The sequence below is a fragment of the Notolepis coatsorum genome (genome assembly GCF_963971535.1).
Source record: "Notolepis coatsorum genome assembly, chromosome: 9".
Taxonomy (NCBI): domain Eukaryota; kingdom Metazoa; phylum Chordata; class Actinopteri; order Aulopiformes; family Paralepididae; genus Notolepis; species Notolepis coatsorum.
The window spans coordinates 124,629,126-124,655,971 of NC_140173.1; the positions used below are offsets into that span (position 1 = coordinate 124,629,126).

At 41.7% G+C, this 26,846-nt stretch overlaps 2 protein-coding genes across 2 annotated transcripts; one reads left to right on the top strand and one right to left on the bottom strand.

Annotated features, from left to right (window-relative positions):
* Positions 1-4,291: 4,291 nt before the first annotated feature.
* Positions 4,292-9,216, top strand: LOC311234915 (BCL2/adenovirus E1B 19 kDa protein-interacting protein 3-like). Its single transcript, XM_084322191.1, has 6 exons — positions 4,292-4,430; positions 6,540-6,708; positions 6,942-7,107; positions 7,306-7,412; positions 7,934-8,086; positions 8,296-9,216. Exons 1-6 carry the CDS (start codon positions 4,400-4,402, stop codon positions 8,336-8,338), a joined length of 669 nt encoding a protein of 222 aa, XP_084178317.1. The 5' UTR covers positions 4,292-4,399; the 3' UTR covers positions 8,339-9,216.
* A 1,352-nt stretch (positions 9,217-10,568) lies between these two features.
* On the bottom strand, positions 10,569-22,349 carry LOC311234914 (serine/threonine-protein phosphatase 2A 55 kDa regulatory subunit B delta isoform). The gene is made up of 10 exons (XM_084322190.1): positions 22,188-22,349; positions 21,851-21,925; positions 21,217-21,314; positions 20,927-21,092; positions 20,684-20,796; positions 20,388-20,565; positions 20,074-20,238; positions 18,581-18,750; positions 12,357-12,448; positions 10,569-11,613 (listed from the first exon to the last, which is right to left on the bottom strand). Exons 1-10 carry the CDS (start codon positions 22,192-22,194, stop codon positions 11,334-11,336), a joined length of 1,344 nt encoding a protein of 447 aa, XP_084178316.1. The 5' UTR covers positions 22,195-22,349; the 3' UTR covers positions 10,569-11,333.
* Positions 22,350-26,846: the final 4,497 nt, after the last annotated feature.

Consider the following 26,846-nt stretch of genomic DNA (forward strand, 5'->3'; position numbering starts at 1 on the left):
GGATAACATGAGCTAGTGTTAGCTATCAAACCCTGTTAGCTCAAAGCTCCTCTTTCAACTTAACAAGCATTAAACAAAATGGCCCAGTCATCTATTCACCTTTGTTTAATACACACAGCGTTGTCTCTAATGTTATCTAACCACTGATAGCTCCCGATATCATCAGTTTGGTGCTGGCTAAGTAGCGTGAGCTAACGTTAGCTTCTAGCCACAATGCTATACTGTTATAATGGCAAATTCCATTGACGTTAGCATGCAGCTAACAATGCTACCGATCTTTTTTTTAGACTAAACTATCCGCTCTTGGTGGTCACTTGTGTTGATGTTAGTTTTGTTTCATCAACAAATGACAGGCAGAACACACAGTGAATGTATCCGTTTTGTTTATTGCACTTTTATTAGGCTTTGCTGAAAAAGAATTGCTGCATTGAGTAAATAGGCAAGATGGTGGCGCGGCATAGGCGCCTGCCTTGTTGACATTTTTCTTTGCTGGAGCTTCCAGGAAGTGTATTGGCACATTCAAGTTATGATTGGTTGAAATTGCCTTCATGTTCGCCACCTACTGCCACCTACTGCTTTGGCAGTGTACTACATCACTGTGCCCAGGTGACAAAAACGAAAGTGTGACTCGAGGCTGCCGCGTCGCGGCGAAACTCCTATGACAATGAAACGAAAATGAAACGAAAGGTGTAACCGCCGCCTTATATACAGTCCTCTAAGCTCCCGCACAATTGGATGCCATTTTGTCACAGGAAAGATTAGCCTCTAGGATGGAGCCCAGGTAGGTCATTTCCCCTTACATTTGTATTTGTTCTTCCATTAATATTACTACTAAATTATGTAAATTCTAGTAATATTAATGGAAGAACAAATACAAATGTAAGGGGGTAGGGATCAATAAGCTAAGCTTCCCTCTACTCCTTTTTTTGGACATGTCTGCCAACCAAACACATTGCTCTTTTGTTTATAATTCCTGTTTTTTCTTTGTTCTTTTTTTTAAATGTTTTTTTTTTCTTTAAGGATTTTTTAAATTTGTTGTTATGATTGTTTGGTCTGACGGATCAAGACACTGTGAGTTGTTTGAAGAAATAAGAAGAATAACATGTCCAAGAAATAAACTTTTCATTCATTCATTCAAAAAAATAAACATTTCATTCATTCATCTTTCCTTGTGACAATATTGTCACCCACTGTAACTGAGAAGCCGTCGGTCTTGCTGAGTTTGTTATTTGAACCGAAGAGAATGGACTCTGTTTTGCCCATGTGTAATGATAGTTTGTTGTCGGCGAGCCATATGCAGATTTTGCCTAGTTCCGAGCTGAGGGCTTTTTCAACCTGTAACTTGTTCTTGTCAGAGACCAGCAGGGCTGAGTCGTCCGCAAACAGGAACAAGTTGCAGTCACAAGCTGACGACATGTCATTTGCATAAATTAGGAATAGTAGCGGTCCTAGTATGCTTCCTTGTGGAACGCCACAGCTCAGTGTGATGGGGGGGGGGTAGGGTACCGTTTACCTCCACCATCTGTTCTCTCCCCTCCAGGTAGGATTGTATCCAGCTCACTGATAGACTATCAAAACCAATTGCTTTTAGCTTGTCAATCAGAATGGTGTGATTGACAGTGTCGAAGGCCTTTTGTAGGTCCAGCATGACCATGCCGCAGTATTTGCCCGCGTCCACCTCTTGTTTGATGTGGTCGTTCAAATAGAGAAGGCATGTGTCAGTGGAGTGGGATGTTCTGAAACCAGATTGGAATTCGTAGATTAGATTTTTTTCCGCAAGGTACTTTTCGACCTGTTCGTATACTATTTTTTCCATGACTTTCGAGATGGATGTATGGATAGAAACAGGGCGGTAGTTGCCTGGGTCTAATTTGCTGCCCTTTTTGTGCAGGGGTATTACTCTCGCAATTTTGAAGTCCTTGGGGACGTGTCCCTGTTTTATGGAGAGGTTTATTATGTGTGTGATGACTGGGGTGATGGCGGCTGCTGAGTCTCTGAGGAATTTGGAGGGGATGTTGTCATGGCCAGTGGCCTTGTTCGGTTGGAGGGCGCTCAGTTTTTTGAGTACCTCATCTGTAGTTACCATTTCCAGTTTGAAGTCGTCTTTGTGGACACCTAGGTTCTTGTAGTATGCTACTATGTGTTCTACCCCATACTGCCCTGAGTGGGAGGGTAGTTTGTTTACCAGTGTTGTGGCTATGTTTGTGAAGAAAGTGTTTAAGTAATTGGCTACATCCAGCTTGTCCGTCTTTATGTTTATGTTTGAGAACCTGGTTTTAAGTTTTTTACTGCAGCCTAGTTGATTATTGAGTAATTTCCAAAGTTCACGTGGTTTATTTTAGTTTTCCTCAGTTTTGTCATTGATGAATTTTTTTTTAGCAGTTTTGATCATGGAGTTTACGTCATTTCTTAGTTTCTTTCTAGTTTGAGTTCAGTCACATGGTCTTGGAGTTCACTGCTCGTGCTTTTGGTCACATGGTATGAGCAGCAGTACATGAAGTCTCCTCTCACTGAGAGGCTGGGGGGAAAGAGATAGTCAATAGCATATATCTGCAGAGCCACAGAGCCCAACGTCTGGGCGGGGCTTCGTGGCGTGGACGTGGCTTGTGGCATGGACCTGGCTTTGCACTACTGTGCATGCGGATGAGGGGGGGGGGGGGCTCTCTCGCTCTCTCTCGCTCGCGTGAATACCAAACCAAGCCGCATTTCTCGGAGACGCTCTCTGATTGGCCGACGCCTGTTTCTACACTGGTTAAGCTTAGGCACTCTTCGAAGTTGGTTAAGGTTAGAGTTTGTCTTAGAGCGTGACGGCAAGTTCTTTCGACGGTTAAGCTTAGGCACTCTTTCGAAGTTGGTTAAGGTTAGAGTTTGTCTTAGAGCATGGCGATAGAACGCCAGGTAGTTTGCAGGCTGTTTGGCGTCCCCCCCCCATATCCGCATGCGCAGTAGTGCAAAGCCAGGTCCATGCCACAAGCCATGTCCACGCCACGAAGCCCCGCCTCAAGCCATGTCCACGCCACGAAGCCCAGACGTTGGGCTCTGTGGCTCTGCAGATATACCCTACTCGATAGAGTAGGAGGAGACATCTCCATCCATACTCGCCACCCGGTGGTGTTCTTGAGTGGCTCCGCCCAGAGCGCCCTCCAGTGGAAACAGCTATACATGCAGTTAGACAGTTACCAACAATCCTACATAGAACCTCTGACCTCAACACAAACGTTCTAGAATGTTCGGCTATGACATCATCACAAATGCTCTAGAATGCTCGACCATGACATCATACTGTGACATCACAAATGTTCTAGAATGTTCTATTATGACAAATACAACGGTTCAATGACTTTATCTAAATCCAATCAATATTAAACATTCATATAATACAATAACCTAAATATATAGCTTTGGCTCCTACAGGGACCCTCAATATGCCTCCAGAAAGGGGAGAGAGTGAGCGTGAGAGAGAAAGAGAGAGACAGGCAAGCACTGCCATCTGTAGACAATTCAGTTGAACTGCTTCACAAAATAAATAAATATAAAATGGTATAGTTGTAAGGGCAACCGAACAACAAAAAGATGCCAGTGAGGGAATATGGTACGAAGCTCTTTCCAATGCGTGGTGCTTGTTGATAGTAAACCAGGTCCTCTCCGAGTGCATTTAACGAGTTTTATTTTCTCTTGCAAGGTGGAAAAGCAAAGCGTAACATAAACTCGGTGTTTAACTGTAACCTAAACAAATAACTAGTGCTGCGAAATAAACCTGAAAAATAACTCAAAACAACTGAAAACAAACAAAACACGCATGGTTGAAAAACTGTGTGGCTGGCTTCCCTGTGACTTTCCCAAATTCCCTCCAGCTGCGCACCTGTGACACACGTACAAATAGGCTGTGCCCGAGATCATCTGAGCCCCGCCTCCTATGCCCATTGCCCAGCTAATTAGTCAATAATCTCAAGACACCTTCACAGCACCAACACAGCACCTTCATACAATAAAGCAACCACGGTAAAATCATCAAATTGGCTACAACAATAGTGTTGGCATGGGCTAAAATAAAACGTTAAAACCAAGATGAGAATGGCCAAATTATAAGCATGGTTGGTTAACAATAATGAAACAGGGGTAAAAGAAAAGGCCAACCAGGGGATTAGACGTGTATTTGTATTACATTTGTTAATTTTCCTCAGTCCATCCGGCGGGAGGCGTCTACGTGCCGCGCGTGCCCTCATTTTGCGAGCCAATCACATGTTAGATAAACAGAACATTGCGTCATCATTGTTATTGTGCTAGTTCGAGCTCCAGCAGGTTGTGTAGACATTTCTCCAACATTTCTCAACACTTGAACATTAAAAAGTGTGCGAACGGTTCACTTACAATAGATTAAGATACAACGTCTCTTCAAATGGAAACGCCATCGGAAGACAATTTACAAGGTAATGTATTGTGTCTTTCTTGTCTGAGTAGTGAAAAGCTTGCCAGCATTGTTAGCAAAGCGTTGGCCCTAAAAACGACGTGACAACAACATAGGTTGTCCCTGTGAAGGCATATCTACACTGTTATTATTGGCTATTTGAGCTAGTTGCGAACTAACTAAACATACATTTGACTATTCGCTTACCACACAAGGTGACATATTCTAGTCAAGTGGGTATATTATATTATTATTATTATCATTTTAAACCCACGAAGATACACACCCTTCATAATAATCTAAATAAAGAGCCCGCATGTTATTTCACTTTGTTAACTTTTTTGTTTCCGTGTGGGTTGGAGTTTAGTAATTTATTATTCTGTGGATTTCTCCAGACTTCTCTTGGCAGAGTGAAGTGTGACCACAGCAGTAGCAACTCCTCCCCAATCCAACCCACACACTAGATAAAAACAAAAACAGTACACAAATAAATAACTGATCAGTACCTAGATGTCGCTGTTATCCACATTACAGATTCTACCTTTTAAATGAGAAATTAACTGATTTTTTTTTTCATGGTTATTATTTTGTTCCCTTGCATTAAGCAAAGTGTACCTGTATAAAGCTCATAAAAATGGCAAGTCTACAGTCAATCGGCCAATATATAATTGGCTGTAAAAATACAATCAGGTCGATTGTACTTTTTAAAGCCTGTAGTGATTGTAATGGTACATAATTCACCCACTGAACTATTGTTAGGAACATTAGTTCCGCCCGAACATTCTGGAACATTTGTGACGATGTCATGGGAGCATGTCTATGTTCCCCGGGTCCTATGTTCCCCAGTAGCGATAGTCGGTTATGCTTAGAGTTTATCTTTAGAGCAGGGCGATAGACCACCAGCCCTGATTCCAAACTCTAACCTTAACCAACTTCGAAAGAGTCGCCAAGCTTAACCAGTTTGAAACAAGGCGGACATTAATACAATTTTCAATCAATCAATCAATCGGGGAACATAGAACCCGGAAAACATAGAGCCCGGGTCGCCTGAATACTTTTACGAATGGATTTCCAGTTCCGCATTCGCGTTCTGCGCTCTGATTGGCCACTGACGTTTCTGGTTGTGTCAATCGGGCGGACGCCTCTTTCTTTCACCGGTTAAGCGTAGGCACTCTTTCGAAGTTGGTTACGGTTAGAGTTTGTCTTAGAGCAGGGCGATAGAACACCAGCCCTGATTCCATACTCTAACCTTAACCAACTTCGAAAGAGTCGCCTAAGCTTAACCAGTGATAAACTAGGCGTTAGGTAGTTTGCTGCTGTTCGAGGCGGAAATGGGCGCGTCACGCGATTGGGCGCACATGTCACATGCCCAGAAACGTCAGTGGCCAATCAGATCGCAGAACGCGAACGCGGAACTGGAAATCCGTTGGTAAAAGAATAGACGCTCCCAGGGAACATAGGGATGACCCCGATGTCATAGCCGAACATTCTAGAACATCGAACATTCTGGAACATTTGTGGCGATGTCATAGCCGAACGTGCCATACATAATAACCTTTTAACAATAGTATTTTAGTGCCTCTTTATTGCATCTTGGCGGATTCACAGATGATTGAGATTGAGATCTGAAACTAGTGATCTTGATCTGTAGACACCATTTCATAGGTTACCGGAAAAGGGATTGAAATCTTCTCAGGTGTATAACAACATTTTTAATGGAGTGGGGGAGGGGATTGGTATGACCATTTACCTTAAGTCTCACCTTTTACAAATAAAATGTATCCAATGCACTTGTGTTCCAAGTTCAAGTTTTGTTTTATTTGTCACATATAAGGTACATGTACATTACAGTGAAATGCTTGGTTCTGTGTGAGCCTCCTGAGATTGTGCTTTATACAGGAAGGAAAAGAATAAAGACCAAACACTACAAAATGCATTTCTCATTTTTCTTTTTATCTGGCTACTCGTTCCAACCTTGTATCTCTCGAGCTGGAGACACTACAAAATACAATTGTAGCTCTGTGCTTTAATACCTACAAATGATTAATAAACTTGAGCTTGCATCATAAAAATCACCGGTAAAATTGCAAGTATTATATCAGTGTCTTGACTGTGTCTTGTTTATTGTCAGGCTCCTGGGTAGAGTTACACTTTCCTACAGGCTCGCAGGGTGTTAGTCATCATGGAAGCCAGGAACAGATCCCCACAGCCAGTCAGGAAGGCGACATGGAGAAAATGCTGCTAGACGCACAGCATGAGTCGGGCAGGAACAGCTCCAAAGGAAGTTCACAATGCAACAGGTCTGTGGAAAGAGGAAGCTGTTTCTTTAATCACATTGTATTAATTTACTAACTTGTCCTACCGTTGAAATAGAATGGCATTATTCTCTATTCACGTTACTGTGTTACTACTAAGTAATTCCAATGGTGTCGTCGTTGTAACATACTATTACAGAATCCCAACAAATATATATATGCCTTGTCAGATTATCAAAAGGTTAATTTTCTCTATGTTGCCATGTGCCTTTCTGTAGTCCTCTCAGAGCACAGACTCCCCTTCTTCTGTCGAGAGGTTCAGAGGCAAACGGCTCAGAGGTAAATTCACCAGAACCACTGACTTGGAGAGGTTCAGAAGCAAACCGCTTACAGGAAAATTCTCCAGAACCACTGACTTGGAGAGGTTCAGAGGCCAGCTCACAGGTAAATTCACCAGAACCACTGATTAAAATATAAATGTAATTGGTTTGAGTTTATTATGTGTTGGTTTTATGGAGACAGTAGTAGAGTTAAAGTTATCTTTTATAAAGGAATGTGGAATGACACCTTTTATACGTTTTAGACCATTGTAAATTGGATTTGCTCAGCCGTTATCCATCCTCAATATTGGTGTTTTTTCAGTCGGATGAAGACTTCCAAGAAAGAAGACGTGAAGTGGAGAATCTTCTGGAGAAGAATTCTGACTGGATCTGGGACTGGTCCAGTCGACCCGAGAACACTCCGCCAAAGTGTGTGGCCTCTCCTATGTTTCCATACCTAGGTCTAAATCCGGATCACAGAAGCTCTGATCATTAGTCCTTACGGTCTTTTGACAATGTGTTCATGTAATTATCTTAGTCAGAACAACATTATATTAACACAGGCAAAAATGTTACACTGTTGGTGCCCTTAAAATAGTTTAACAACATTGCTACATGACAAAACAAACACATGTAAATTATTTTACAACATTATGTGAATTCAATGTTGTTACTCCACTACCATAGCAGACAGACATAATCGCCTAATGTGAATATAATTAAGACCAGCCGGAGCGTCAAACGTAATTGACTCAGGCAGTCAAGAATTTCCCAATCATTTACACACTTAAAACACGTCACTTTTTTTACATAGCGATTTGTAACTGTAATTTAATGGAATGTCAGATGACATCTGTGTGAGCTAAGGGGGCTGACATAATGACACTGGCCTGGCACTCATGGATGTTAATAAATTCATCTCTGTGAAATATTGATGTGCTCCTCTGTAGGGAGTTCCTGCTGAAGCACCCCAAGCGGGCCAAGCCCTCCCTCAGCGTCAGGAACACCAGTGTCATGAAGAAGGGAGGCGTCCTCTCGACCGACTTCCTCAAGCTTTTCCTCCCCTCTTTAATCATCTCTCATCTTCTTGCTATTGGCCTGGGGTAAGGGACGGTGTTTGAATGCACTCGTAACTTCAGCTATAGAGATCTAATCGGTATCATCCCTATGCAGTGTCATAATAGTAGCATGTCATAAATAGTCAGTTAACATTTTTGGATATAGTTAATATGCACCCACAAGGGTTAATTCTTGTATTTCTCTGCTAGCAGTAGCATCTTTATTGATCTTGTCTTTGTGTCTTTCCTTGTAGAATATACATCGGGAAGCGCTTGACTTCACACAACACCTACTGAGCAGGATGGTGATTGACACCTGTCACATTGATGTGATTCATACAGCTTTGGCATGCCTTAAAATGGGACCCCATGATCCAGGGAGATGTGGTCATGTGACACACACTCCATCATTTTGGCCAATCCCCCCCCCCCCCCTCTAGGACAAGGAATCAAGGATCGGTTATTGCTGTCATACGAGGACCAGTCCATTCCTCATTCTAGTGGATGGTTTTGTTGCCTCTGGCTCTTCTGCACGCTTTGGGACCGACTTGTAATAATATGAACGCTTTGTTCCTCTTACTGTGAAAAATCACGTCGCTTTCCAGTTGATTCTTGCACATCTCGCAATTTAATTGTGTAATCAGTTGTGATGAGAAAATTATGATGAATTTTGGAGAAAATTATGATGGATTTTGGCGTGTGGCCTGATCCCCCATGTCCTCAGGATAAGGTATGATGAGCCTACCATCGTTTTAAGTGATTATCCTCATTTATACTACAAGGAATGGGTTTTGTTCGATTGCTCAATATGTACAAATGTTAAATCACGTCGCTTTCAAGTTGATTCTTGCACATCTCGTAATTTAATTTATACATCAGTTGTGATGAGAAAATTATGATGAATTTTGGCGTGTGGCCTGATCCCCCATGTCCTCAGGATAAGGTATGATGGATGAGCCTACCATCGTTTTAAGTGATTATCCTCATTTATACTACAAGGAATGGGGTTTTGTTCGATTGCTCAATATGTGCAAATGTTACATGCAAAAGTAAATCTTGGATTGTATTGTTATATACAACTGTGAATATGGTTGCCTTTTCAGCACAATCATGGTCCGTTGTTTTTTTCGTTTTTTTCTTTTCTTCAAGACAAAATAAAGAATGATTGTACCCATCGCTCTCTCCCAACCTCAGTGGATATGCACACGCACCCGAACAGGAGCATTCGGCATCACATCTTTTCATCTCCACAAAGACTGTTAGGACCACATGCAGATGAACACAATTAGATTTTTATTGAACTTTGGTCAAAAATAATAAAACAAGTGAATACATTGCCATGTTAGGAATCATTGGACAAAGACAATGCATTATGGGTTTTGTTTTAATGTAATAATCAGTACATGTTCTTTGTGTAGCCGACCCTTCATTTTGCATTCACAACTAGAGAGAAAAATATCCAAATTTTTTATCTTTTTTTCAGTATGCAGTTCGAATTCGAGTGACGTCCCTAACAGATCAAGAAGGGCACATGTATGAAGCCTGTCTTTAAAAACGTTCCTACAGATACAGCACTCAAAACTCAAACCTCTCATGCCTCTCTACCACTCTCTACCACTCTATTGTTCTTGACTGGGCCAGATTTCACACCTCCACTTCCTCCCACAGGCTGGGCAGATTTTCATCTTACATTTTTATTCGTCCCAAATGTCCCAGCCCCATCAGATTTCTTAGCTTTTTTCACTGTTTACTTATCATGCATTGCAACACTAATATATGGTCAGTACCCCAAGTCAGACTGCCCATATAAAAATTATTTTGGGGGTCTGAGGGCAGTAGCCCCCGACCCCCTCCCTGGGGAAGCACTTAAGTTAACTACCCTCCCTTTGTTCCCCCAGCCAACACCCCCGGAAAATTAACACCTGAGTAGACTTAAGTGGCACACAAGCAGCAACAAGCAGCAGACAAGCAGCAGAATTGGTTTGATTTTTGAGCGCTGCGTCTGTACCTGTTTTATTAGAACACGAGTTGGGGAGGCACTCTATCACAAACTGTATGGTGTGCAATCTTTCCTCCTCCTCGACTATATAGTGATTTCATAGACGGCCACGCATAGCAGCAGTATATGAGGACATAACTCTATAAAATAGGATTTAAAAATAATGCACATGAGGTTTGTAAAACGTTTGGGGACATAACTTTGTAGCTGTCACTGATAGAAGCTAGGTATTAAGGCTGCAGATATTCCCTTTGTCCTGTGGCCCCCCGGCTCTGTGCCATGTAGTTTCCAGCCTGTATCCTAAAAACATGGTCAACAACTAGAAATAAAAATGTCTCGACACAAACACATGATCGGTCATCTTTCTTTCTCTCTCTCCAACAGTGGTTCTGAAAAACGTATAGCCCCAAATAGTAGTTCCTTTTACAAGATTGCTTTGAGATCTGCTAAAAAAAATAAAATAAAAGACAGTGGTGTGACTTGGACAACCCCCCCCCCCCCCCCCCAACATAAAAACATGCAAAGCAATAAAGAACAACATGTTTTAATACATAGTTCTAAATTTAATAACACATCTGTAGTTTTTAGTTACTTCTTTTATTATGTGGATGACAAGGTGTACTTGAGTAGATACAGTCAGTGAGATAATGTCACTGTATTTGACGGGGGGGGGGTAAAGTAAGAGGAAGGAGGGGAGAGAAGAGATAAGTCTACTTTCCAATTTCACCACCTCTGCCACCAGTACTTTGGCCTGAATACATGACCAATGGGGGAATGTTAGTTAGGCTTATAGGCCATCATGTTTCAGATGGGGCCCAAAATCTTGCAATGGTGTTAAACTTTTGACAAGACGTCATTATTTTTTTTCTCTTTTTCTTTTCTTTTCTTTTTTTGGGCTTCCAAGAGTTCAGTCGTTAAATCGTGAAATGAAGGCTCAAAAAATGTCAACACAAACACCAATGCTCAAAGAGTTTGACCTCTTAGGGAGTGAGTTTGACCTCTAGGGAGTGCCATTCCATCAATTAGACCCCAAAAGTGGGCTTTCTGGGTCAAGGAAGGGGCATGTCGATTGCCCCCGGGTGCCAAAGGGAAAAAAACGACCTAAGCTCAGACTGAAAATAAAACAGGCCTATGGATCAACCTCCTGTGGCAAAAAAAAAAAAGACACGTGCTTCTCGAATTCTTCACCAGGAGGACAACGCGGCTGTTTCTTCTTATACAGATAGACAAGTAGGCATAACTACACAGGTACGGTAAAAGCCCTCTTCCTCAGGAGCCCAGACGTCTTCTCTTCTAGTTGATTTTGTCCTGGAAAATGTACAGGTTGTTAGTGGCCGCCACGGCAATCACGTTATCTTTGGGGTGCCAGGCGGTGTGGAGGATCTTCTTGTTGAAGTCCAGGCTGTCCACACTGATCTCGTCCTTCTTCCTCTTGCCACCGGTGGACACCTTGCGTGGCTTGAGGGTGGCCCGCGGTTTGCTGCTCTCCCTGGACGCCTCCAGCGTGATGTCCCGCCTGGTGTTACGGTCGAACATCCGAAAGAAGTTGTTGTAGGAGCCGGTCATAATGGCACTAAAGGGGGAGGGAGGGGAAACAAGAGTGTCTCATTGGATATTCTTTAAAAACAGGACGGTCTACCCATTTTGACGACGCCCATCTTTAGCGCTATGTCCACACGACGGCTGCCTCGCTGAACTGTAGCGGCTTGCGCGCGTGATGGTGCCCGCGCCAACAGTGTGGTCGACAGAGCATTTTCGATGTCTATTTTGCAGAGTGCCTCACGTCTCATGCTAGAAAATAGGCTCAATGCCTAATATCTAGGAGGACATGTCCAACAGATTTTTTTGGCAGTAATTTCAGTCAATCCATAAAAAAAACACTTGATGCTGTGTTTTGGAGATATTCCAAGCATAAGTTACCAGTATGTGTTTGTAATGCTAGTCGAAGTCAGTGGGGTCCCAAACCCATTTTCACAAAATCATATGAAGCACATTCCAAGCATCTTCCTAAACATCACAACAGAGCCACTTTTATGGAAGGGCTCTTCGTGAATATGGTTTGTGCCCCCATTTACTTCCACTGATATTGCTAACAAAACAAATGCAACTAATTTCTGCATCCAATATCTCAAAAGCCAAAATAGTGGTACAAGTGGGTTTTGGTAAACAGAAAATACACCCCCTGTCTGGAGCAAATCAGATAGGCTTCTTAATATGGGTGGAGTGTCCATTTTAACACGGATAATAATACAGGCAACAATATTTAACAAGACCTGAGAAACTGATATACTGAGAAATTGTGTCCAAATATATTACCTGTCGCTGCCATTCCAGCAGCACTCAAATTTGTCGAAGATGCAGTCATTTTCATACAAGGAGCAGAGCTTGCTGCGAAGGTATTCATGGACCTGAAACAGAGTACAATACTTAGCCTCCAAATATTTTAGTCAGACCCTATGTGCTTGTATCGCCAATCAGTCACGCACTAAAGTTTTCCCATTCAGGTAACCTGCCAACAGGACACCATAGCAATAGATCCTTTCCTCTCCTGGATAGAAACATGTTTTCGTCAGGGATGTCCCGGTCAAGCTTTTTTGCTTTGATCCCAATCAAAGTAATTTAATATCGAGTGTCTGCCGATATTTGTACTTTTCTAGATAGTACAGCTGCACAGTACACAGTACATTCAAGTTTGTAAAGCCAATCCCATGTTGATAGGACATCATAACATTTAGTTTTTTCTCAAACTCTACTTTATACTCATTCATTTTTATTTTCTCCATGTTATGCAGATATGCAGTATGCACTGCAGATAGGCATAGCCTGAATCTCTCTCTCTCGAGTCCAGTCATGTTATTTGCTGATGGAATCATTCCTAATCATAAGGATAGCAGCGACAACTACTGTACGTGAATGTGCCTAGGCCTGTTCCCACTTCCCACCGACCAGAGCGCCTCTCTCGATTGGTTGGCCCAATTCTACTGCCGTTGCCTTAGCAGGGACTGCTCTGCTTGGAGTTATAGCCTATAGCTTATAGCCTGGTCATCTTTCCCCCGTTGATCACGGATCGTTCAACATTTTGGCTTCATCGTCCCATAACCACTTTCAAACCACAGGGATTACTGGCAAACAATCCCCTCGTATAACAGGCCAAAATGAATGCACAGCGCATGCACCCACAGACATAACCTATACACACAAACACAGCAGATGCAATGCTTCTCCGCTCTCAGTCTGTCGATTGTGTGTGTAACCAAGTGGAAGATGCAGGCAGATGCCTAGACAGAAGAGAACAAGCATCCCAGTAACTTCTCTAGCCCTGAATTTTATTGCCTTGGTGTAGAATTATGTCTTGGTTAATCCTGTCGTGGTAATAATCGATCATAAAGAAATAATGCAAGTTTGCCCAAAAACTCACAATTCCGGGGGCCTCCCGCATTTATTTCAGAGTTCCCTTCAAAGATAGATGGATTCCTAATTCCATCCATGATTTCCACTAAATGGAATATAACATTAAAAGGCTCTATATTAGGTAAGAAATAAGCTTGACAATTGAAAAGCTCTGCATTAAGAAATAAATCAGCTTTCCCTCAATGGTTTTAGTTTATATTTTAACAAAAAGGATCAGAATTTGATTGCATTTAATATACTGTAGCCTAGGGCTGGGCGATAAAACGATAACGATAACTATCGCGATAAATTATTTCCTCGAAATAAACATGAAACGTGGTCGCAAAGTTTCGATATATCGATTTTCCAAGCTTGGCTCCGTTCAGCCTCGGCTCACCACACTCACTGACAACAACCAACGTTACGTGATGACGTGTTTACGCACAACAGCTAACAACCAATCAGTGAAGGAGATGGCCGAGAGCGAAGTATACCCGGAAGGAGGTAGGACTCACTCAACAACCAGGCTTGCTAGGCTAATTAGCTTGCACGCCGATGTTTTATATATTTACGTGCCGAGTATGTGTGTGACGTGAATTCTGAGGCCACGTTTATAGTAGTGGGGGTATACAGTGGACGTCGTTTCAATATATTGTGGCGGAAGAGAGTATTTTAGTGTAATATTTAGCACATTGTCATGGAATACTCCGCTTAGATACTACAGGCTTGCTAGGCTAATTAGCTTGCACGCCGATGTTTTATATATTTACGTGCCGAGTATGTGTGTGTTTTGAATTCTGAGGCCACGTTTATAGTAGTGTGAGGTATACAGTTCGTTTCAATATATTGTGGCGGAAGAGAGTATTTTAGTGTCATATTTATTGTCATGAGATACTCCGCTTGTCGGCTAACTACTAACGTAACGTGCGCGGACTGATGACGACATCAACTCGACTTGAGACATTCGCAGCAGCATAAGAAGTCAATTAAACTTGACGGACATTATATCGACGATAATTATCGATATCGAATTATATGAAAATAATTTTATAATTTTATCGCGATAACGTTTTTGGTCATATCGCCCAGCCCTACTGTAGCCTATATAAACCAGTTTAAGAGGTCGGATATTGAGATCAGATCTGGACATCACTAGCTTCAGTATGTAACAGTAATGGATCTGGACATCACTAGTTTCAGTATGTAACAGTAATGGATCTGGACATCACTAGTTTCAGTATGTAACAGTAATGGATCTGGACATCACTAGTTTCAGTATGTAAAAGTAATGGATCTGGACATCACTAGTTTCAGTATGTTACCTAATGGATCTGGACATCACTAGTTTCAGTATGTAATGGATCTGGACATCACTAGTTTCAGTATGTAACAGTAATGGATCTGGACATCACTAGTTTCAGTATGTAACAGTAATGGATCTGGACATCCCTAGTTTCAGTATGTAACGGATCTGGACATCACTAGTTTCATTATGTAACAGTAATGGATCTGGACATCACTAGTTTCAGTATGTTAACTAATGGATCTGGACATCACTAGTTTCAGTATGTAATGGATCTGGACATCACTAGTTTCAGTATGTAACAGTAATGGATCTGGACATCACTAGTTTCAGTATGTAACAGTAATGGATCTGGACATCACTAGTTTCAGTATGTAATGGATCTGGACATCACTAGTTTCAGTATGCAACAGTAATGGATCTGGACATCACTAGTTTAAGTATGTAACAGTAATGGATCTGGACATCACTAGTTTCAGTATGTTAACTAATGGATCTGGACATCACTAGTTTTAGTTTCAGTATGTAACAGTAATTGATCTGGACATCCATAGCTTCAGTATGTACCATTGGTTATAGGGCTGTACCGAATGTAATTTTTTAACATTCAAAGCTTCGATTGAAGTATTCGAACGAAGCTTTGAATGTCTATAAAAACAAATTTTACTTCATAAAAAATAAATACGTTTTTATTTTATTTATATATATATTTTTTAAACTAAATCCTCAATTTGAAAGTGATTAATCTGATTAAATGAGTATTTTTCTTTTATTAAATAAACGTTCTTTAATGAATATAACTCATCAGTTTCGTCAACATAAATAATCCAATAAGGGCACGGTTGGTATGAAAGTGATGGTGACGTCTTATAGTATAATATTAGTGTAGCCTAATCTTTAACTGCAACTGTGAAGAAAACCCCCATTGGTTTAAACAGATTGAATAGACACAACAACAAAAAAGATTTAAAAAAATGTATATACTAATAATAATTTTTATTAAAAATTCAAAATGTGAATGATGATTTAGAATTCGAATGTCAACATTATGATGGAAGCTTCGAAGCATTCGGTACAGCCCTAATTGGTTATGAATGTTTCTGCCTCTGTTGGCTCCCAACCAATCTCTGCTTCAAATGTCACGTTAAGTAGGAGCTTTCTTAGGTTTTAGAGGGGAATGTGGCCAAAGAACGACGAGCAAGGAGAAACCTAGATAATGAGCTGGTATTAGTCAATTAGCAGGCAAAGGCTGGTGCGTACAGTCTTGTATCTTTGATATATTTTTTTAAGTGAAGTTAACCCTTTCACTACCACACTAGACTGTTAACACTTTAAGGACCAGCCACGAGTTAACTCGTGTTTCGGTGCCATGCGTTGACTCGTGGTAAGTTGTTATTGTTTTATTCCATATTAATAAACGGATCAAGATCCCCGATCGACTGCAGATTTACCCGCCTCCTTTAAATCGGCGACAGGCAATACCGGCCAGATCCTCTTAGGGGCGCCATCGCTCCACTGCAGTATCATTGAGGGCGAATGGGAAAAAAATTCTTTTACTGTCTATGGGCGTTTCATATGAGCCTGGATCCCAAGCGAACATCCTCCATCTTTGATCACGGTTCGAAGCGCAGATTTCAGCCTGGAATAATGGGATTTATGATCAGCCAATGGACATATCGATCTACCAGATGCCAATGAATAATGGGGAAATGCTGCCGGCGATCACATGGGCTGACGGTAGGACACACTTCACCCAAATTACAGCCGGATTGGACATTGTTGTAAAACGCAAGCGATCGATCAGTGAATGTGGCTACTTGAACGCACACTGTATTGCTAATCAATAATACTAATCGGCGTCCCCCGCCACCCCCATTTCATCCATAGATGCTCTGTAATAGTCCGGATGCTAAGCAGTTTGTTTTATTTCATTCGTATATATACAACAGAAATGCCGTTCGATATAACGTGACTAGCCTTTAGCCCTATAAATAGCTTTCCAGATAAAATACGAGACGAAAACTGCGATAAAGCTTATATTCATGACGCTATAAAATGACAACCAACCGATGGATTTTTATTTTCTTTAAGCCATTATGAAGGCACGGTTTATGCACTCGAGTGACAATGAGAATGGACAGATAGCAATACTATAAAGTATATATATAGCTATCCAAAAGTACATCGGTTTGTTTACAAAGCGTGGTCCTCCAGCCACATATTAGATGGCTACGGCTGGCCGTCAATGTGTTAACTGTCTGTAGTGTGGTAGTGAAAGGGTTAAAGTATATTTTACAATTAGTATCGCCTCAAAATATTCTAGACTGACTGAATGTGTGGAAAGATTTAGAAACCCACTTTCATCAAACCGTTGGATGGCGTACTGTGTGACTGATTTACGCACTATGGTTAAAGTCACATTGCCCTCATATCTGTATACAAGGACTTGAAGGGATAATGCATTGTGGTACAATATTATATTTTACAACACTTTGTGGATAATAGACCTTCCACATTAGCTGCTTCTTATATTTGTGTGCAGTCTCCAGTTGTTTTTTCTGACTTTTCTATCAATAATTGTAGAAGGATAATACTTGGAAAATGGCAACATCAAAATCGGGATTAAATCACAGAAAACAGCAAATTTGCATCTTTTAGTTCGAATGTGCTAAAAATCTATGAATTTACAGTCTACCGGAAGTTAGGGCTGGGCGATACGGCCTCTAAATGATACCACGATATTTTTTTGCTCTATCACGATACACGATATATATTGCATTATTGTGACATTTCCTCTAAAGCAGTTAAAAATGCTTGATTTAACCCTTTGATGGATAGTCATGCCCCACCCCCCCCCCCCCCCCCCCCCCACCCCCCACTAATGGAACTGGTGTCGTGGATCACTCCCCTGTGAGCGTTTCCAGGGTTAGCGGCTAACGTTAGTTAGCGTAGCTTAGTTAGCTAACTTAGTTACCGCCTCTCTGGTAGGGCTGCACGATTAATCGATTTTAAATCGAAATGATGCAATTATCAAATCGCAAAAAAAATAAAAAGCGCAATTATTATTATTATTATCTTTATTTTTTAAATTTATTTAACCCATTATTTATACATTATATTATTTAAGTCCCATTGAGATACAAGATCGGTTTGGGAGAGGGAGGTAAGGGGTTTTAGATTGTGTGTTGTGAAGTTTAGACTTCAGAGAGGGAGAGTAAAGTACAGAAAAAAAGGGTACCGGTATCAATTCCCAGGTAAAAAACATTTTCAGGCTCGGTGTCCTGAAAAGACCCACCGCGTAGGCCAGATGCAAGCCGCATTTTACAATAAACCTCTGTGGGGCTGTTAAAAAAAAGAATTATCAAAAATGTTATCGCAATCGCAATATCTGTCCGAAAAATCCCAATTAGATTATTTCCCAAAATCGTGCAGCCCTAGTACTCTCTGGGTGTGTGCGTGTGTGTATGTGACGTAAATTGGACGAGTGTGTCTGTGTGTGGGAGAGAGGAAAGTGCTGCGCTAAAGTAAGTCTCATCTCAGCCGCGGCGGCTTAGAACCTGACGTGAGATTTTGTGCAAAACATCACGATGTCCACGATATGTTTAAAAAGTGTATCGTTAATGAACTGTACCCGATATTTATTTAATATCGTCATATTGCCCACCCCTACCGGAAGTAAACTGGAGGTTAGCGTGTTAACAGATCTATAAATACCAGAGACGGTCAAAATTGTGTTATATAACACATAAGATGCTAATGTGTGTTAACAAGTTAACAACTATTGAGATACCTTCCAAAAGTACAATTATTAGTGTCATTATTATTATTTAACAAGCGGTAAAGGCACCTGATAGGTCTCCACTGGCCTATTCTCCATGTTGAGGTCCCACACTTTGACGGAGAGGTAGTCACGTGTCATCATGTAGCGTCCGCTGTGACTGAACTTCACGTCGGAGATGGAGGAGATGATCTCAGAGAAGAATGACCTGCTGCTGGGATCCTCTGGCTCCTCAAAGACTGAAATCACAACGGCAGCCTAATGACACCGTCATACTGTATCCTATACAATGGGGTTGTGTCCCATCGTCAGACGAATGCATTGAATCTCAACAGGAAGCAGAATAAAGTAAAGAACATGGGTCCTCGCCCAAACTGTAAATCCATCCAATCCAAAAAGTGATACAAGGCATGCTGATCTCACTTAAAATATGTAAATAAAGTACTAAATCGACCATAGGAAAAAGGTACATATTGTACATCATTTTAAAGCCATTAACTAATATATTGACGTATTTACGAAAATGTACAATCTGTACGTATTACATATAAGTACATATTACATATTCAAAATGTTTAAACTTTTAACGTTTTTCAGAAAAAGTTTGAGCTCCCCTGCTGGGGATGAACCCGGGGTGCTCGCATGAGAGACAAAAGCCTTTACCTCAAGACTACCGAGACACACTTTTCCTGATAGCCTCGCCCCATTTACATTTACGCCCCAAACCACCTTAAACTAACCCTAACCTTAACACTACCCTTAACCCAAACGTTATATCTTAACCATAAACCGTTAAAACGAACCATCTTCATAGTATTGCTGTATCTGTATCAAGGTGGGTGGGTGGTTTAGTCGAGTGGTGAGAGCACTCGCTCGCGACCACAATCATTGTTGGTTCGACTACAGGTCGCTGTGTTTGTTTTGGACTTTTGCCGATACGAAACGTATTACTAATACAAGATGTAAATATATTACTTATTGCTATAACATAGCATACATTATGTACCTTTTTTCCCTGTGGTCCATTAGTACTTTATTTACGTTTTCTGATGAGACCGTGTTCCACAAGGGCTTAGCGTAGTGCCGAGTTAAGTTAGAAAGAGGGAACCAATTCCATCAAAGGCAACCGATTCAGCAAAATACCGTAACCATGTTTCTTTTCTTGATGCAGGTTGGTTGATGAACTCTTAGGACTCACAGTAAATCAAGATACTATTCCTGGTGTTTCATGCCCCATGTACAAAATAAACCATTGTTTACAATCATTACAACCACAAGAAGGTGAAAGGCCAGTGCTGCGTAACAATTTGTAAACCTTTGGCATCATGGAGCTAGCCCAAGTTAACAAACTGTATTTACGACCTTGTCTGCCCTTCGAGAGAAACTTCTTGGTGGTAAACTGGTACACTTGGCGAGGACTGGCCGAATGCACCATTACTAGAATGGGTGAGATACACGTCACACAGAAAGAAAACAAAAAAAAACAACCACAACTCCCTCATACCAAACACAAACCATGCTTCCTGCACACTTAACACTTCAGACATTCCAGATATACTCACACTTTGACTGCCTATCGCAGAGAGCGGCTGCTCTCATGTCGCAGAGGCGAATGGTGCCCTTGCTACTGCTGTACACAAATACATTGCATTGGTGCGGATGGCACTCAGCAGCTGTGATTACTTCCGTCAGCTCCTCCATGTTGGCCGGCTTGATGTCTACAATATCTGGGAACACACTGTTAAGGAACTCTTTTTCGACACCTGTGCCCTTACAGGCCCACTTTAAAGTCAAGTGTACAAAGCAAACAATAGCAGCCCCACAATAAGCTGCGCATCACAACGTTGAGGCGCTGGCGCCCAGAGAGAAAGGATACTAAAACTTCTGTCTGTGATTTCCAAGTGCCATAGATTTATTCTTAGGTCATCTGCGGAGAGGTACGTTTCGTGATCACTATTTACAGAAATGGAATTAATGTGATATGTGTGCGCGTTCGCAAAGATCCTCCGTGGACTCGCCTCTACCATGAGATCCATTGGCATTAGCACGGGTACCTGCGGACACAAGAACAACCCTTTTGAAACGGTTCAACCTTTTCTTTTTTTTTTTAGATCAAAACAAGTTTGTTCGGAAACTATATACGGTCTCATCCGAAGTGTGACAGCGACCTACCCGTAAAGAGGTGATTCTAAAGGGATCTCTGAGTCGTCCATCTTCATCTTTCAGGTTGTATCCCTCTGCCCGTTTGTCCCTTTCACTGATTTTCCACAATTTGATAGTTTTATCTGAGAGGGGAAAAAAACGGATCAGAGGAATAGTTTAAGTAACGGTCAGGAATTGATGCAAGGAGTACATTTAACATTTCTTGATGCATCTGTAGATTCAATGCTTGATGGGGAATACCAGGTTTCTTACCATTTGTAGAGAGTAGAAAGTGAGCAGCATTTTGTTGGGGAAGCCATCTTATTTTATTGATCTTTTCCTCAATTTCTAAACTTTTCAAATAGTCAAATTCCGGCTCGTGACTCTGAAAAGTGCTATAGACGTTGTACTCCCCACGCAGGTGCGGACGGTTTTTAGACTGAAAAGAAAACAGAAGGCACAAAAACAGCACGATGACACAATGACATTAGGGTCAAACAGACAATAAACACATGCCTGACACCTCACGACAACGCCCACTTTTCATTCGTTCGAAAACGTACCTCTTGTTCATGTTGAAATATCACTACTCTGCCTCCTTTATCTCCCGTAGCAAGCAACTCTCCAGAATAGTTGAATTCAACCGTTGAAATTATGTCGGCTGAAAACAGATCAAAACAAAACATGCTTTGAATATCATGGGTGGCACTCATCATTGCAATTGTGACAGCTAACGTCAATGTCATGCCCTTGTGATCGATTATGTGCATGTGTGAATTTGAAGCGCGTGGGGAAAGTGCAATCTGTACATAAGTAACATTATCCCGTAAATAGAGGTAACCATATCTAGTATTAAGAAGAAACATGAAAACCACACATGTCATCACTGGGACAATTTATGGACGCAGCACATTGACGTCATCATGGACACGGTCGCTCCCCTCTGTTAGCGTTGCTACCAGTAGAGCTAACTAGCTAGCCAACTCACTAACTTGTTATTTGGCGATTAAATAACACCATCCTCCACTAGTACACTATTAGTACTACATCGTTTCCCTCGAGCACACTATATTAATACGGCGTGTAACCAGCTAGCTATCGTACATCTCAAGATAAGATGCACACACTCAGCATCATCAGATTCATCCATAATGTTTTAGCCTATAGCCGCGGAGCTAGCTAACATTAACTACTTACCTTCTGCAACATCTTCATCTATCGCCCCTTTCACTTGGGAGAAACACCACTGAAAATCATTTCCTCCTGCAACCCCTACGAGACATAATATACCTCGTCAGTCAGCATCAGATAACCATTTAATTCAGTGATAAAATGACCTGACAGTGACAGTTTTGACAGCTAGCAACTTAGCTAGCCAGGGCTAACGTTTTGCTAGCTAACTTGCAGATTCAGGCCATCACACACAGACACACACACACACACTCACACATACACAGACAGACAGACAGACACACGCAGACACGCACACACACCAAGTGAGGTGGATCCCTTTCTGGCTTCAAAAGTAGCTTACCTGCCATTGCTTCATTTAGCAGCTCTTGCTGTACACAGCTTACAAAACTTATTCAGCCAATGCAACTTGCTTGGGGAAATAGATAACATCCACAATCAGTGTGAGGACGACTCGGGTCCAGATCTGTCAAGACCACGGAAATTATCCGTGATTTTTTTTCCTTCCAAAATGGCGCACAGTGCATGAACAAATGACGTCATACACACATGCCACATCCTGGCTACATCCATCCTCCTCCTGAGCATCTTTTTTTTGTATTTTTAGATCCATCCATTTACTATATTGTATGGGTTCTCTTTTACTCTATAATAATGAATGACTATTAGGTAGGCATATATATGGCTTCTTTTTGGGGCAATTCACTGAATCCAGTTGTACTGTGGGTGTAATACATGGCATGGCTTTGATATGGCTAATTTAGATGTCATGGTTTTTGGTATTTGGGAATGCATAATAATAATATAAGTATGACATAGCTTAACAGGTTTTGAAGAGGTTCTATAGGGGTTGTCTGAAGTGAGCAGAGTCCTACCCCTCCCCTCACAAACATGTAAGTACATCTTCCAATTCCTAAAATGATCATTACATATTTTCATCTTTTGGGTGGAAATAGATTTAGGATGTGTGTGTTGGATATAATCTGTGTGGTCCAGTGTAATTAAACTATATGCACCTATGAAAAGAAGGTTTCACATGTAACATGGTGCATGAGTGACATCTAGTGGGAGAATACTGAGAGTCAGCTACACATTTTAATTATCAAGAGAACTCATGGCTTGAGGTCTAATGAAACCTTTGAGTTACTTTAGTTTGACCTGGGCAGCCATGATGGGTTACTTCATCCAGGTCAGTTTACAAAAATGAAATACTAGGCTACTACTACTACTACTACTACTACTACTACTACTACTACTACTACTACTACTACTACTACTACTACTACTACTACTACTACTACTACTACTACTACTACTACTCAAGTTTAAAGTTTCTTTAATAGTTGTCATACAGAAGTACAGAATACTTTTATACAAAATGCTTCTTACTGTTACGCTCCAGAGACTGTGCTAGACAAGATAAGTATCAAATAACATAGTATAGCATGTAAATTAGAAGTAGAAAATGAGGTCACAGTGTTCAGTATAGACATATGTACAATGTTCGATGCAGAATAGACGTAACTGAGTTACCATATAATATACAATACTATGCAGTGTACTAATATCCAATACTATATAGTGCAAAGCAGAAATGGGATGAGGTACAATTTAGGTACAATTTAGGTACTGTAACTGCCCCCCGGCTTGGTGGTGAAATAAAGATGCGGTTATGTTTCGTACAGGTGCTTTTATTGATTTTCTCTTTTTTCTTTTGCATTTCAGCATAGCAGTACTGTAGCTTTTCTTTGGTAGTTGTCGTTGCACCGTGTTTGTACAGGTAGTGACGGTTGCATCGTTTGCTCCGTTTGCACCGTTTGCACCGTTTTGCACCGTTTGCACCGTGAAAACTGCATAGGACAGTCAAACACAAACATACACAATTAGTTATATTGTTCACAGTTCAATATTGTTCACAACAAAGCACCTAACGTGTTCAAACAAACATTTGAATTTAAAGATATTAAGGGTGAACTCGTCTTCCATAATAAAGGCATTTAGGGAAAAATAATGATAAATAATAACGTTACTTGTTCGGCAGCAGGTGCCTTTGATTAGAACCTAATCAGTGAGTGCACCACTTTACATGTTTACCACACATAAATATAGACCTCTTCAACAACAGTAATAATAATAATAACAATAATACATTTTAGTGTTCGACGTACCTTATTCCGCTTTACCAAGGGGTGTTATTTACTGAAGTAAGGTCCTTATATTCTACATAATTCGCTGTCTGCTCCATCGTTGTCTCTGAGTTACTTCCGCCTTGGTCACACACAGGATGCTGTGACCTTTATACTATAGGAAAGACGAGCTCTGCCCCCATGTGGACACGAAATGAAAATGCACAAGCGGCTCTGAAATATTCTTTTCTTAAATAGAAAGCTCAGCATTCTGAGCTAATACAGAGAAGTCGATCATCTAGACCAACGTAAATTAAAGCTTACTGACAATAAAGATGATAGGCATCTTTACCCTTGGCGGTCAGTTACACTCCCACCAAATCCTGCTATGACGGATAAGCACAAAACAATTAATTTAGTCATACAGGATTTCCTTTTAGATTTCACATAACAGATCAAAATAATACAATTCAAGCGTCTCTATACTAATTACTCTCGAGGAGGAGTACCAATTTCTGGATCGGTCGCTCGAGGACTGAAGGTCTGGTAGAGTGATCTTTGCGCTCCCCAGTCTGTATTTTTACTCGACGTACTAGACCGTCGCTCTCTTGAGTGGCTTCGACGACTCGACATAGTTGTCACTGGCTTCTTGGCAGGTTACTGTCCTTGAGGATGACTATGTCGTTCACCTTGAGGTTACGCCGTGGTACATGCCACTTCTGGCGTGTAGAAATGTTCAGGAGGTATTCCTTCTTCCAGCGGCTCCAGAATTGTTCGATTAGGTACTGGACTCTGCGCCATCTCTTGGTTGCATACATGTCCTCTTTAACAAATCTCCCAGGGGGTGGAAGAGCGATTTTAGACTTCATCATGACGAGATGGTTTGGTGTTAAGGGTTCTAGCGCCATAGGGTCATTGATACCATCTACTGTCAGTGGTCGGCTGTTTACAATAGCTGTAGCTTCATAGAAGAGTGTTCTAAGGGAGGCGTCATCAAGTCTGCCTGGACACAGAGCGATAGTGGCGTTCAGCACATTTCTTACTGTCCTGATTTCACGTTCCCAGACACCACCTGCATGGCTGGCGGATGGAGCGTTGAAGACGAATTCACACTGTTTCTCTGCTAGAAAGATCTCCAGTAAACTGGCATCACATTGTTTGAGTGCTTCTTTAAACTGGTTTCTAGCTCCCACGAAGTTAGTACCGTGGTCGCAATGAAGTTGCCGAACAGCTCCTCTGAGGCTGATGAAGCATCTCAAGGTGTTAATGAATGAGTCTGTTGATAAGTCTTCAAGCATCTCGATGTGGACAGCTCGTGAAGCCAGGCAAGTTAGTATCAGGCCATACCTTTTGTACTCCTTCCGTGCCTTTTTAATCAGGAAGGGGCCGAAGCAGTCCATGCCACTGTATGAGAAAGGCGGTGAGTCTTCCACACGCTCTTTAGGGAGTTCAGCCATTTGCTGCTCTTCAGTAGGTCGTCGGAGTTTCCTGCATCGTACACAGCTGTGAATCAGCTTGGCTACTAATTTGCTCCCACCAATGACCCAGAACCCATTTGCTCTCAGTTCCATTTGAGTTTGACTTCGGGCTTGGTGACAAACTTGAGCGTGGTGATGAGCCGTAATTAGCTTGGTGATAGGGCTGTCTTTTGGCAAAATGATGGGATGTTTCATTTCTTGACTGAGGGATGAGCGTCTCAATCTTCCACCCACACAGAGAAGTTCTCGATGCAGAATTGGATCAAGGGAATGAAGGCTTGCTGCTGGACGAGCTTGATCACTATTTTGGCAGCTCTTTCTCGTTCTTCGACTGTCACCAGTTCGGTGTTGTGTACTTTTCCCGATCCCAGCCTCTTGATTCTTGCAACTACTTTCAGGATCTTTGACCATGAAGAGATCTGATTTAGGCAAATTAGAATGTCTGTACAATTGTTAACTTTGGTTGTGAAAGCTTGGACAGCCTTAACCTCAGGATCGCCGACGAGTAGGTCTGCAAAGGGATTCAGTTTGGGATGTACTTCTTGCTCTCAGAGAAATGTAGGACCTGACATCCAGTTTGTTGAAGGAATGTGAGATGCTTGAAGGCCTCTGGAGGCATGATCTGCAGGGTTCTCCGCTGTATCGACATAATGCCATTTACTTGGATCAGTGTTTTCTCTTATCAGTTGGACTCTGTTCGCAATGAACACATGGAACCTTCTTGCCTCATTGTTGATGTAGCCCAGAACTACTTGTGAATCTGTCCAGAAGAACTCTTCATCGATCTTCATCTGCAGTTCTCTTTTCAGCAACACACTCAGTCTGGTTGCGACCACTGCTGCTGAGAGCTCGAGTCGTGGGATGCTTGAGACCTTTGTGGGTGCGATTCTTGCTTTGGCCATCACAAGACTGGAGTGCACTGTTTCTTTGTCATTTTTGTACCTAAGGTAGGAACAAGCTCCATACCCCATGCTGCTGGCATCAGCGCAGTGATGCCGTTCTGTTCTGATGATGTTGCCGAAGTCATGTGGGTGGTAGCATCTAGGGATTGTAAATTCCTTTAATTTATATAGCCAGATCTTCCACTCCTCCCACCGTGGCTTTAAGTCATCTGGCAGTGGATCATCCCATCTTATGCCTCTGCGGCATAGTTCTTGGAGTATGCGTTTTCCGCTTAGGGTGAATGGGGCAACAAACCCAAGTGGGTCATAAAGAGAGGCGATGATTGAGAGGATTCCTCGACGGGTTGAAGGCCGGTCTTTCATGTTGACATTGAAGCTGAAGGTGTCGTTTTCTATAGACCACTGAAGGCCAAGTGCATGCTCAGTTGGGGTTACTTCCAGCTTAAGATCGAGAGGGTCAGTGATTGTGGCTCTTTCTGAGGGTTTCACACAGTCG